The sequence below is a fragment of the Oncorhynchus masou genome, unplaced genomic scaffold, assembly GCF_036934945.1.
Source record: "Oncorhynchus masou masou isolate Uvic2021 unplaced genomic scaffold, UVic_Omas_1.1 unplaced_scaffold_3283, whole genome shotgun sequence".
In the NCBI taxonomy this organism is placed as follows: domain Eukaryota; kingdom Metazoa; phylum Chordata; class Actinopteri; order Salmoniformes; family Salmonidae; genus Oncorhynchus; species Oncorhynchus masou.
This window is the reverse complement of record NW_027009696.1, coordinates 25,954-39,121: the sequence shown is the minus strand read 5'-3', so window position 1 is coordinate 39,121 and position 13,168 is coordinate 25,954. Positions and strand designations below refer to the sequence as shown.

Genomic DNA, 13,168 nt, shown 5'->3' with positions numbered 1-13,168 from the left:
TGTTTCAGCAGGGTCTCGTAGCGGTTGGACGCGGGCCAGGGGTCAGAGGGTTACCTGAACGTGGCGTTGTTTCAGCAGGGTCTCGTAGCGGTTGGACGTTAGGGGCCAGGGGTCAGAGGGTTACCTGTACGTGGCGTTGTTTCAGCAGGGTCTCGTAGCGGCTGGACGCGGGTCAGGGGGTCAGAGGGTTACCTGAACGTGGCGTTGTTTCAGCAGGGTCTCGTAGCGGTTGGAGGGCGGGTCAGCAGGGTTAGGGTCAGGGGTTACCTGAACGTGGCGCGTTGTTTCAGCAGGGTCTCGTCAGAGGGTTACCTGAACGTGGCGGTTAGCAGGGGTCAGGGGCCAGGGGACAGAGGGTTACCTGAACGTGGGCGTTGTTTCAGCAGGGTCTCGTAGCGGCTGGCCAGGGGTTAGGGGTCAGAGGGTTACCTGTACGTGGCGTTGTTTCAGCAGGGTCTCGTGCTGGAGCGGCCAGGGGTGGACGCGGGCCAGGGGACAGAGGGTTACCTGTACGTGGCGTTGTTTCAGCAGGGTCTCGTAGCGGTTGGACGGGTAGGGTTAGGGTCAGGGGTCAGAGGGTTACCTGAACGTGGCGTTGTTTCAGCAGGGTCTCGTAGCGGTTGGAGGCGGGCCAGGGGACAGGGGATGTTGGCTCCCTGGTTCTTACAGTCTGCTCTCAGACGCTTGTCCAGCAGCAGACTGAGGAGGATGAGAAGGAATCAAGCTTTTATCTGACAGAGTATCAGTCTCCAGGCTAGAAAATTAACATCTGCCACTGCGCCAAATGTGGGCCAATTTTGGCATTGGCGGGTAAGAATGTCTATTTTATAGAAACTTTACAAAGAAGCTCATCAATTGTGTTTGTTTAGTTTCCGGCCCAAACATTTTCAATAACAATGTAAGAAGATCGACCTGACAGTGTCTGGTGGACTAAACAGTCAGAGGCCCTGCTTGTCTCTGAGCGATTCAAGTGTTTTCACTTGTTTTTCAACAGTTGATACTAGAGGTCGACAGACTAATCGGCCAATTAATTAGCGCTGATTTCAAGTTTTCATAACAATCGGTAATCAGCCTTTTTGGACACCGATCATGGCTGATTACACTGCTCCACGAGGAGACTGCGTGGCAGGCTGACCACCTGTTACAGTGCAGCAAGGAGCCAAGGTAAGTTGCTAGCGAGCATTAAACTTATCTTGTAAAAAACAATCAATCTTCACATAATCACTAGTTAACTACACATGGTTGATGATATTACTAGGTTAACTAGCTTGTCCTGCGTTGCATATAATCGATGCGGTGCCTGTTAATTTATCATCCAATCACAGCCTACTTCGACAAACGGGGATGATTTAACAAAAGCGCATTGCCGAAAAAGCACAATCTTTCCACATATGTACCTAACCATAAACATCAACGCCTTTCTTGAAATCAATACACAGAAGTATATATTTTTAAACCTGCATATTTTGCTAAAATAAATCCAGGTTAGCAGGCAATATTAACCAGGTGAAATTTTTCAAATCAAATTTTATTTGTCACATACACATGGTTGGCAGATGTTTATGCGAGTGTAGCGAAATGCTTTGTCACTTCTTTTGCGTTCATTGCACACAGAGTCAGTGTATATGCAACAGTTTGGGCCGCCTGGCTCATTGCGAACCAATTTGCCAGAATTTTACATAATTATGACATATATTGAAGGTTGTACAATGTAACAGGAATATTTAGACTGATGGATGCCACCTTTAGATAAAATACGGAACGGTTCTGTATTTCACTGAAAGAATAAACATCTTGTTTTCAAAATGATCGTTTCTGGATTTGACCATATTAATGACCTAAGGCTCGTATTTCTGTGTTTACTATGTTATAAATACGTCTATGATTTGATATTTGATAGAGCAGTCTGACTGAGCGATGGTAGGCAGCAGCAGGCTTGTAAACATTCATTCAAACTTTACTGCGTTTGCCAGCAGCTCTAGCAATGCTTTGATGCATAGCGTTGTTTATGACTTCAAGCCTATCAACTCCTGAGATTAGACTGGCAATACTAAAGTGCCTATTAGAACATCCAATAGTCAAAGGTATATGAAATACAAATGGTACAGAGAGAAATAGTCCTATAATTACTATAAAAACTACAACCTAAAACCTCTTACCTGGGAATATTGAACCACCAGCTTTCATATGTTCTCATGTTCTGAGCAAGGAACTGAAACGTTAGCTTTCTTACATAGCACATATTGCACATTTATTTTCTCCAACAATTTATTTTTTCATTATTTAAACCAAATGGAACATGTTCCATTATTTATTTATGTATTATATTAAGTTAAAATAAAAGTGTTCATTGTTCATTCAGTATTGTTGTAATTATCATTATTACAAATATATATATTTTTAAATCAGCCGATTAATCGGTATCGGCTTTTGGTCCTCCAATAAACGGTATCAGCGTTGAAAAATCATAATTAGTCGACCTCTAGTATTTAGGTCACTAGTCGACCTCTAGTATTTAGGTCACTAGTCGACCTCTAGTATTTAGGTCACTAGTCGACTTCTAGTATTTAGGTCACTAGTCGACTTTCTAGTATTTAGGTCACTAGTCGACCTCTAGTATTTAGGTCACTAGTCGACCTCTAGTATTTAGGTCACTAGTCGAACTCTAGTATTTAGGATATAGTCCAGTATTTCCAGCTAGAATCTTGTATTTAGGTCACTAGTCGATCTGATCAGCCAGCTCTAGTAGACAGTCGATCAAAACACAGGTTGACCTGCAAGAATCAAGGAACAAAGATCTCGGGCATTAATGATCAAGAATCATGGAGTGATGAAATATCTGATGGTGAACTAGTTACAAACTGATCTGTAGTGATGACCTAGTCAAGGAACAATGTTGAACTAGTTACCTCTGGAGTGATGACAAGTCTAATGGTGAACTAGTTACCTCTGCTGTAGTGATGACTAGTTACCTCTGCTGTAGTGATGACTAGTCTAATGGTGAACTAGTTACCTCTGCTGTAGTGATGACTAGTCTAATGTTGAACTAGTTACCTCTGCTGTAGTGATCACTAGTCTAATGTTGAACTAGTTACCTCTGCTGTAGTGATGACTAGTTCTCATGTAGTGAACTAGTTACCTCTGCTGTAGTGATGACTAGTCTAATGTTGAACTAGTTACCTCTGCTGTAGTGATGACCAGTCTAATGGTGAACTAGTTACCTCTGCTGTAGTGATCACTAGTCTAATGGTGAACTAGTTACCTCTGCTGTAGTGATCACTAGTCTAATGTTGAACTAGTTACCTCTGCTGTAGTGATCTAATGTTGAACTAGTTACCTCTGCTGTAGTGATCACTAGTCTAATGTTGAACTAGTTACCTCTGCTGTAGTGATCACTAGTTACCTCTGCTGTAGTGATGACAAGTCTAATGGTGAACTAGTTACCTCTGCTGTAGTGATGACTAGTCTAATGGTGAACTAGTTACCTCTGCTGTAGTGATGACTAGTCTAATGGTGAACTAGTTACCTCTGCTGTAGTGATGACTAGTCTAATGTTGAACTAGTTATCTCTGCTGTAGTGATGACCAGTCTAATGTTGAACTAGTTACCTCTGCTGTAGTGATCTAATGTTGAACTAGTTACCTCTGCTGTAGTGATCACTAGTCTAATGTTGAACTAGTTATCTCTGCTGTAGTGATGACTAATGTTACCTCTGCTGTAGTGATGACTAGTCTAATGGTGAACTAGTTACCTCTGCTGTAGTGATGACTAGTTTAATGTAGAACTAGTTATCTCTGCTGTAGTGATGACTAGTCTAATGGTGAACTAGTTACCTCTGCTGTAGTGATCACTAGTCTCATGGTGAACTAGTTACCTCTGCTGTAGTGATGACTAGTCTAATGGTGAACTAGTTACCTCTGCTGTAGTGATGACTAGTTACCTCTGCTGTAGTGATGTCTAGTCTAATGGTGAACTAGTTACCTCTGCTGTAGTGATGACTAGTCTAATGGTGAGCTAGTTACCTCTGCTGTAGTGATGACTAGTCTAATGTTGAACTAGTTATCTCTGCTGTAGTGATGACTAGTCTAATGGTGAACTAGTTATCTCTGCTGTAGTGATGACTAGTCTAATGGTGAGCTAGTTACCTCTGCTGTAGTGATCACTAGTCTAATGTTGAACTAGTTACCTCTGCTGTAGTGATGACTAGTCTAATGGTGAACTAGTTACCTCTGCTGTAGTGATGACTAGTCTAATGGTGAGCTAGTTACCTTGCTGTAGTGATGACTAGTCTAATGTTGAACTAGTTACCTCTGCTGTAGTGATGACTAGTCTAATGGTGAACTAGTTACCTCTGCTGTAGTGATGACTAGTCTAATGTGAACTAGTTACCTCTGCTGTAGTGATGACTAGTTACCTCTGCTGTAGTGATGACTAGTCTAATGGTGAACTAGTTACCTCTGCTGTAGTGATGACTAGTCTAATGGTGAACTAGTTACCTCTGCTGTAGTGATGACTAGTTACCTCTGCTGTAGTGATGACTAGTCTAATGGTGAACTAGTTACCTCTGCTGTAGTGATCACTAGTCTAATGTTGAACTAGTTATCTCTGCTGTAGTGATGACTAGTCTAATGTTGAACTAGTTACCTCTGCTGTAGTGATCACTAGTTACCTCTGCTGTAGTGATCACTAGTCTAATGTTGAACTAGTTACCTCTGCTGTAGTGATGACTAGTTACCTCTGCTGTAGTGATGACTAGTCTAATGGTGAACTAGTTACCTCTGCTGTAGTGATGACTAGTTTAATGTTGAACTAGTTATCTCTGCTGTAGTGATGACTAGTCTAATGGTGAACTAGTTACCTCTGCTGTAGTGATCACTAGTCTCATGGTGAACTAGTTACCTCTGCTGTAGTGATGACTAGTCTAATGGTGAACTAGTTACCTCTGCTGTAGTGATGACTAGTTACCTCTGCTGTAGTGATGACTAGTCTAATGGTGAACTAGTTACCTCTGCTGTAGTGATGACTAGTCTAATGGTGAGCTAGTTACCTTTGCTGTAGTGATCACTAGTCTAATGTTGAACTAGTTATCTCTGCTGTAGTGATGACGAGTCTAATGGTGAACTAGTTACCTCTGCTGTAGTGATGACTAGTCTAATGGTGAGCTAGTTACCTCTGCTGTAGTGATCACTAGTCTAATGGTGAACTAGTTATCTCTGCTGTAGTGATGACTAGTCTAATGGTGAACTAATGGTAGTGATGACTAGTTACCTCTGCTGTAGTGATGACTAGTCTAATGGTGAACTAGTTACCTCTGCTGTAGTGATGACTAGTTACCTCTGCTGTAGTGATGACTAGTCTAATGTAGTGATGACTAGTTACCTCTGCTGTAGTGATGACTAGTCTAATGGTGAACTAGTTACCTCTGCTGTAGTGATGACTAGTTACCTCTGCTGTAGTGATGACTAGTCTAATGGTGAACTAGTTACCTCTGCTGTAGTGATCACTAGTCTCATGGTGAACTACATACCTCTGCTTCTATCTCATCGTAGAGGAACTGCTTCTTGAACTTGGTCAGGGCGTAGTGGGCACTGTCATTATAGAGGTCCAGAGGATACAGCACATACCTGGAGGACGAAAAATACATTTCATTTTGTAGCAATGAGAGAGGACAGACATAGATTTTGTCAGATAACCTCTTCCTCAACGTGATCAAGACAAAGGAGATGCCGAGAAAAAGAAAAAAAGAAAAAAAGAGGGCCGAGCATGCCCCCAATCTCATCGACGGGAGTAGTGGAGCGGGTCGAGAGTTTCAAGTTCTTTGGTGTCCACATCACCAACAAACTAGAATGGTCCAAACACACCCAGACAGTTGTGAAGAGGCACGACAACACCTTTCCCCCTCAGGAGACTGAAAAGATTTGGCATGGGTCCTGAGATCTTCAAAAGTCCAACAGCTGCACCATCGAGAGCATCCTGACCGGTTGCATCACTGCCTGGTATGGCAACTGCTCGGCATCTGACCGTAAGGCGCTACAGAGGGTAGTGCGAACGGCCCAGTACATCACTGGGGCCAAACTTCCTGCCATCCAGGACCTTCATAATACACCAAAGAATGTCAAAGACTCAACATTTCATCAAATGGCCACACGGACCATTTACACTGACCCCTTTGTCTTTACACTGATGCTACTCACTATTTATTGTCTATGCATAGTCACTTTACCTCTACCTACATGTACAAATGACCTCGACTAACCTGTACTCCACACATTGACTCGGTACTGGTAGCCCTTGTAAATAGCCTCGTTATTTTTATTTTATTGTGTTACTTTTTATTATTTTTTACTTTAGTTTATTCAGTAAGTATTTTCTTAACTCTTTCTTGCTTTGTTGGTTAAGGACTTGTAAGTAAACATTTCACCGTTTTTTAATTCATTAATTAATTTCACCTTTATTTAACCAGGTAGGCTGGTTGAGAACATGTTCTCATTTACAACTGTGACCTGGCCAAGATAAAGCAAAGCAGTGCAGCACAAACAACACAGAGTTACACATGGAGTAAAACAAAAAATACAGTCAATAATACAATATAAAAAGTCTTTAAACAGTGTGTGCAAATGAGGTAAGATAAGGGAGGTAAGGCACTAAATAGGCCATGATGGTGAAGTAATTACAATTAACCAATTAAACACTGGAGTGATAGATGTGCAGAAGATGAATGTGCTGGCACAGATACTGGGTTGCAAAGGAGCAAGATGAATGAATAAATAAATACAATATGAGGATGAGGTAGTTGGATGGGCTGTTTACAGATGTGCTATGTACAGGTGCAGTGATCTGTGAGCTGCCTGACAGCTGGTGCTTAAATTAGTGAGGGAGATATGAGTCTCCAGCTTCAGGGATTTTTGCAGTTTGTTCCAGTCATGGGCAGCAGAGAACTGAAGGAAAAGCGGCCAAAGGAGGAATTGGCTTTGGGGGTGACCAGTGAGATATACCTGCTGGAGCTGCTACGAGTGGGTGCTGCTATGGTGACCAGTGAGCTGAGATAAGGCGGGCCTTTACCTAGCAGAGACTTGTAGATGACCTGGAGCCAGTGGGTTTGGCGACGAGTATGAAGCGAGGGCCAACCAACGAGAGCGTACAGGTCGCAATGGTGGGTGGTATATGGGGCTTTGGTGACAACTGATGGCACTGTGATAGACTGCATCCAATTTGTTGAGTAGAGTGTTGGAGGCTATTTTATAGATGACATCGCCGAAGTCGAGGATCGGTAGGATGGTCAGTTTTTACGAGGGTTTGTTTGGCAGCATGAGTGAAGGATGCTTTGCTGCGAAATAGGAAGCTGATTCTAGATTTAATTTTGGATTGGAGATGTTTAATGTGAGTCTGGAAGGAGAGTTTATAGTCTAACCAGACACCTAGGTATTTGTAGTTGTCCACGTATTCTAAGTCAGAGCCGTCCAGAGTAGTGATGCTGGACGTGCAGCAGGTGCAGGCATCAATCGGTTGAATAGCATGCATTTAGTTTTACTTGCCTTTAAAAGCAGTTGGAGGCCACGGAAGGAGAGTTGTATGGCATTGAAGCTCATCTGGAGGTTAGTTAACACAGTGTCCAAAGAAGGGCCCGAAGTATACAGAATGGTGTTGTCTGCATAGAGGTGGATCAGAAAATCACTAGATATAGGTCTGTAGCAGTTTGGGTCTAGAGTGACTCCCCTTTGAAGAGGGGGATGACCGCGGCAGCTTTCCAATCTTTGGGGATCTCAGACGATACGAAAGAGAGGCAGGCTAGTAATAGGGGTTGCAACAATTTTGGCAGATAATTTTTAGAAAGAGAGGGTCCAGATTGTCTAGCCCGGCTGATTTGTAGGTGTCCAGATTTTGCAGTTCTTTAAGAACACCTGCTATCTGGATTTGGGTGAAGGAGACAAAGTTAGATTTTATTTGAAATGACATGTGTACCTGTATATGTATAACTTTTCACAATGTATTTATTTTAGTTTCGACGGTATGAACATCGGGAAACCGCCCAACAGGAGTGTGTTTCAGACGGACACACACACACACTGCTCTAACATGGTATCTTACTCCATCATAGAGGCCTCCTTGGTCTCCAGAATGTGGTCTGTGAGGATCCAAGGCATGGACATCTCGATGGGGAACTGGATCCTGCCACCCATGGTCAGCTCCAGGAAGAACTCTCTGAACCACAGCTGAGACAGGTCACAGCACTGCTGTAGGGTCTCTGTTAGGGGACAGAGGGTTAGAGAGGGGACAGAGGGTTAGAGAGGGGACAGAGGGTTAGAGAGGGGACAGAGGGAGGGTTAGAGAGGGGACAGAGGGAGGGTTAGAGAGGGGACAGAGGGAGGTTAGAGAGGGGACAGACGGAGGGGTAGAGAGGGGACAGACGGAGGGTTAGAGAGGGGACAGATGGAGGGGTAGGGGGTAGAGAGGGGACAGGGGGACAGACAGAGGGGTAGGGGGTAGAGAGGGGACAAAGGGTTAGAGAGGGGACAGACGGAGGGTTAGAGAGGGGACAGACTGAGGGGTAGAGAGGGACAGACGGAGGGTTAGAGAGGGGACAGATGGAGGGGGTAGGGGTAGAGAGGGGACAGGGGGACAGACAGAGGGGTAGGGGTAGAGAGGGGACAAAGGGTTAGAGAGGGGACAGACGGAGGGTTAGAGAGGGGACAGACGGAGGGGTAGGGGTAGAGAGGGGACAAAGGGTTAGAGAGGGGACAGACGGAGGGGTAGGGGTAGAGAGGGGACAGAGGGAGGGTAGGGGAGAGAGAGGGGGAGCAGGAGGTACCGGCTGCATCATCCTATGTCCTCTGGTCTAAAGTGGTGCCATCTGGGATGCTGAAGACCGGTCTCCTGACCCCTGAAGTCTGTACCGGTCTCCTGACCGCTGAAGTCTGTCTCTACCGGTCCTGACCGCTGAAGTCTGTCTCTACGTCTCCTTACCACTGAAGTCTGTCTCTACCGGTCTCCTTACCCCTGAAGTCTGTACCGGTCTCCTGACCGCTGAAGTCTGTCTCTCTCCTTACCGCTGAAGTCTGTCTCTACCGGTCTCCTTACCACTGAAGTCTGTCTCTACCGGTCTCCTTACCGCTGAAGTCTGTCTCTACCGGTCTCCTTACCGCTGAAGTCTGTCTCTACCGGTCTCGTCTCCTGACCGCTGAAGTCTGTCTCTACCGGTCTCCTTACCGCTGAAGTCTGTCTCTACCGCCGGTCTCCTTACCCCCGTCCTACCGGTCTCCTGACCGCTGAAGTCTGTCTCTACCCGAAGTCTGTCTCTACCGGTCTCCTGACCGCTGAAGTCTGTCTCTACCGGTCTCCTTACCGCTGAAGTCTGTCTCTACCGGTCTCCTTACCGCTGAAGTCTGTCTCTACCGGTCTCCTTACCGCTGAAGTCTGTCTCTACCGGTCTCCTTACCGCTGAAGTCTGTCTCTACCGGTCTCCTGACCGCTGAAGTCTGTCTCTACCGGTCTCCTTACCGCTGAAGTCTGTCCCTACCGGTCTCCTGACCGCTGAAGTCTGTCTCTACCCTCCTGACCGCTGAAGTCTGTCCCTACCGCTGAAGTCTGTCTCTACCGGTCTCCTTACCGCTGAAGTCTGTCTCTACCGGTCTCCTTACCGCTGAAGTCTGTCTCTACCGGTCTCCTTACCGCTGAAGTCTGTCTCTACCGGTCTCCTTACCGCTGAAGTCTGTCTCTACCGGTCTCCTTACCGCTGAAGTCTGTCTCTACCGGTCTCCTTACCGCTGAAGTCTGTCTCTACCGGTCTCCTGACCCCTGAAGTCTGTCTCTACCGGTCTCCTGACCGCTGAAGTCTGTCTCACCGGTCTCCTGACCGCTGAAGTCTGCCTGTCTCCTGACCCTGAAGTCTGTCTCTACCGGTCTCCCTTACCGCTGAAGTCTGTCTCTACCGGTCTCCTTACCGCTGAAGTCTGTCTCTACCGGTCTCCTGACCCCTGAAGTCTGTCTCTACCGGTCTCCTTACCGCTGAAGTCTGTCTCTACCGGTCTCCTTACCACTGAAGTCTGTCTCTACCGGTCTCCTTACCGCTGAAGTCTGTCTCTACCGGTCTCCTTACCGCTGAAGTCTGTCTCTACCGGTCTCCTTACCGCTGAAGTCTGTCTCTACCGGTCTCCTACCGCTGAAGTCTGTCTCTACCGGTCTCCTTACAGCTGAAGTCTGTCTCACCGGGTCTCCTTACAGCTGAAGTTTGTCTCTACCGGTCTCCTTACCGCTGAAGTTGAGCAGGTGAGTATAGAAGAAGGACTCTCTGTGGAACTTCTCCATGTCCATGATGGTGGGTCCCTCCAGACAGCTGCGGAGAGTCTTCTTAGAACCACTTTTATCAGCTATCAGAGACTCCAGCATGGTACGAACCATGTACAGCTACAGAGGAGGAGGAGACGAAGAGGATGGAGGAGGAGGAATGGAAAGGCACAGAGGGGAGGAGGAGGAGACGAAGAGGACGGAGAAGGAGGAATGGAAAGGCACAGAGGGGAGGAGGAGGAGGAGAAATTAGGTTTAAGGTTTAATAAAAGGTTTAATATTCAATTTCTGGTTGGTCTCCACCAACACTGTTCTGTATGTAACTAACTTCTAGTTGGTCTCCACCAAAACTGTCCTGTATGTAACTAACTTCTAGTTGGTCTCTACCAAAACTGTCCTGTTTGTAACTAACTTCTAGTTGGTCTCCACCAAAACTGTTCTGTATGTAACTAACTTCTAGTTGGTCTCCACCAAAACTGTCCTGTTTGTAACTAACTTCTAGTTGGTCTCCACCAAAACTGTCCTGTTTGTAACTAACTTCTAGTTGGTCTCCACCAAAACTGTTCTGTATGTAACTAACTTCTAGTTGGTCTCCACCAAATCTGTCCTGTTTGTAACTAACTTCTAGTTGGTCTCCACCAAAACTGTCCTGTATGTAACTAACTTCTCGTTGGTCTCCACCAAAACTGTCCTGTATGTAACTAACTTCTAGTTGGTCTCTACCAAAACTGTCCTGTTTGTAACTAACTTCTAGTTGGTCTCCACCAAAACTGTTCTGTATGTAACTAACTTCTAGTTGGTCTCTACCAAAACTGTCCTGTTTGTAACTAACTTCTAGTTGGTCTCCACCAAAACTGTCCTGTATGTAACTAACTTCTAGTTGGTCTCTACCAAAACTGTCCTGTTTGTAACTAACTTCTAGTTGGTCTCCACCAAAACTGTTCTGTATGTAACTAACTTCTAGTTGGTCTCCACCAAAACTGTCCTGTTTGTAACTAACTTCTAGTTGGTCTCCACCAAAACTGTCCTGTTTGTAACTAACTTCTAGTTGGTCTCCACCAAAACTGTTCTGTATGTAACTAACTTCTAGTTGGTCTCCACCAAATCTGTCCTGTTTGTAACTAACTTCTAGTTGGTCTCCACCAAAACTGTCCTGTATGTAACTAACTTCTCGTTGGTCTCCACCAAAACTGTCCTGTATGTAACTAACTTCTAGTTGGTCTCTACCAAAACTGTCCTGTTTGTAACTAAATTCTAGTTGGTCTCCACCAAAACTGTTCTGTATGTAACTAACTTCTAGTTGGTCTCCACCAAAACTGTCCTGTATGTAACTAACTTCTCGTTGGTTGTCCTGTGTAACTAACTTCTAGTTGGTCTCTACCAAAACTGTCCTGTTTGTAACTAACTTCTAGTTGGTCTCCACCAAAACTGTCCTGTTTGTAACTAACTTCTAGTTGGTCTCCACCAAAACTGTCCTGTATGTAACTAACTTCTCGTTGGTCTCCACCAAAACTGTCCTGTATGTAACTAACTTCTAGTTGGTCACCAAAACTGTCCTGTTTGTAACTAACTTCTAGTTGGTCTCCACCAAAACTGTTCTGTATGTAACTAACTTCTAGTTGGTCTCCACCAAAACTGTCCTGTTTGTAACTAACTTCTAGTTGGTCTCCACCAAAACTGTCCTGTATGTAACTAACTTCGTTGGTCTCCACCAAAACTGTCCTGTATGTAACTAACTTCTAGTTGGTCACCAAAACTGTCCTGTTTGTAACTAACTTCTAGTTGGTCTCCACCAAAACTGTTCTGTATGTAACTAACTTCTTGTTGGTCTCCACCAAAACTGTTCTGTATGTAACTAATTTCTGGTTGGTCTCCACCAAAACTGTCCTGTTTGTAACTAACTTCTAGTTGGTCTCCACCAAAACTGTCCTGTATGTAACTAACTTCTTGTTGGTCTCCACCAAAACTGTTCTGTATGTAACTAATTTCTGGTTGGTCTCCACCAAAACTGTTCTGTATGTAACTAACTTCTGGTTGGTCGCCACCAGAACAAGGCTCTGTAAAGGGGTGTGTAACTGGTGGCAGTGAAACAAGACTCTGTAAAGGGGTGTGTGGCAGTGAAACAAGACTCTGTAAAGGGTGTGTAACTGGTGGCAGTGAAACAAGACTCTGTAAAGGGGTGTAACTGGTGGCAGTGAAACAAGACTCTGTAAAGGGGTGTGTAACTGGTGGCAGTGAAACAAGACTCTGTAAAGGGGTGTGTAACTGGTGGCAGTGAAACAAGACTCTGTAATGGGGTGTGTAACTGGTGGCAGTGAAACAGACTCTGTAAAGGGGTGTGTAACTGGTGGCAGTGAACCAAGACTCTGTAAATGGGTGTGTAACTGGTGGCAGTGAAACAAGACTCTGTAAAGGGGTGTGTAACTGGTGGCAGTGAAACAAGACTCTGTAAATGGGTGTGTAACTGGTGGCAGTGAAACAAGACTCTGTAAATGGGTGTGTAACTGGTAGCAGTGAAACAAGACTCTGTAAAGGGTGTGTAACTGGTGGCAGTGAAACAAGACTCTGTAAAGGGTGTGTAACTGGTAGCAGTGAAACAAGACTCTGTAAAGGGGTGTGTTGCAGTGAAGCAAGACTCTGTAAAGGGGTGTGTAACTGGTAGCAGTGAAACAAGACTCTGTAAAGGGGTGTGTAACTGGTGGCAGTGAAACAAGACTCTGTAAAGGGGTGTAACTGGTGGCAGTGAAACAAGACTCTGTAAAGGGGTGTGTAACTGGTGGCAGTGAAACAAGACTCTGTAAAGGGGTGTGTAACTGGTGGCAGTGAAACAAGACTCTGTAAAGGGGTGTAACTGGTGGCAGTGAAACAGACTCTGTAAAGGGGT

At 45.1% G+C, this 13,168-nt stretch overlaps 1 protein-coding gene across 1 annotated transcript in view; it reads right to left on the bottom strand.

The window, feature by feature from the left end:
• Nucleotides 1-379: 379 nt before the first annotated feature.
• Nucleotides 380-13,168, bottom strand: part of LOC135534357 (cytoplasmic FMR1-interacting protein 1 homolog) — a gene marked incomplete at its 5' end in the record, with an annotated part of 34,884 nt that continues 22,095 nt past the window's right edge. The window contains 6 exons of the mRNA XM_064961380.1: nucleotides 380-462; nucleotides 584-699; nucleotides 2,752-2,774; nucleotides 5,528-5,624; nucleotides 8,089-8,245; nucleotides 10,251-10,404. Of these exons, the coding sequence (XP_064817452.1) occupies nucleotides 380-462; nucleotides 584-699; nucleotides 2,752-2,774; nucleotides 5,528-5,624; nucleotides 8,089-8,245; nucleotides 10,251-10,404 (630 nt within the window). The remainder of the gene's footprint in view (nucleotides 463-583; nucleotides 700-2,751; nucleotides 2,775-5,527; nucleotides 5,625-8,088; nucleotides 8,246-10,250; nucleotides 10,405-13,168) is intronic.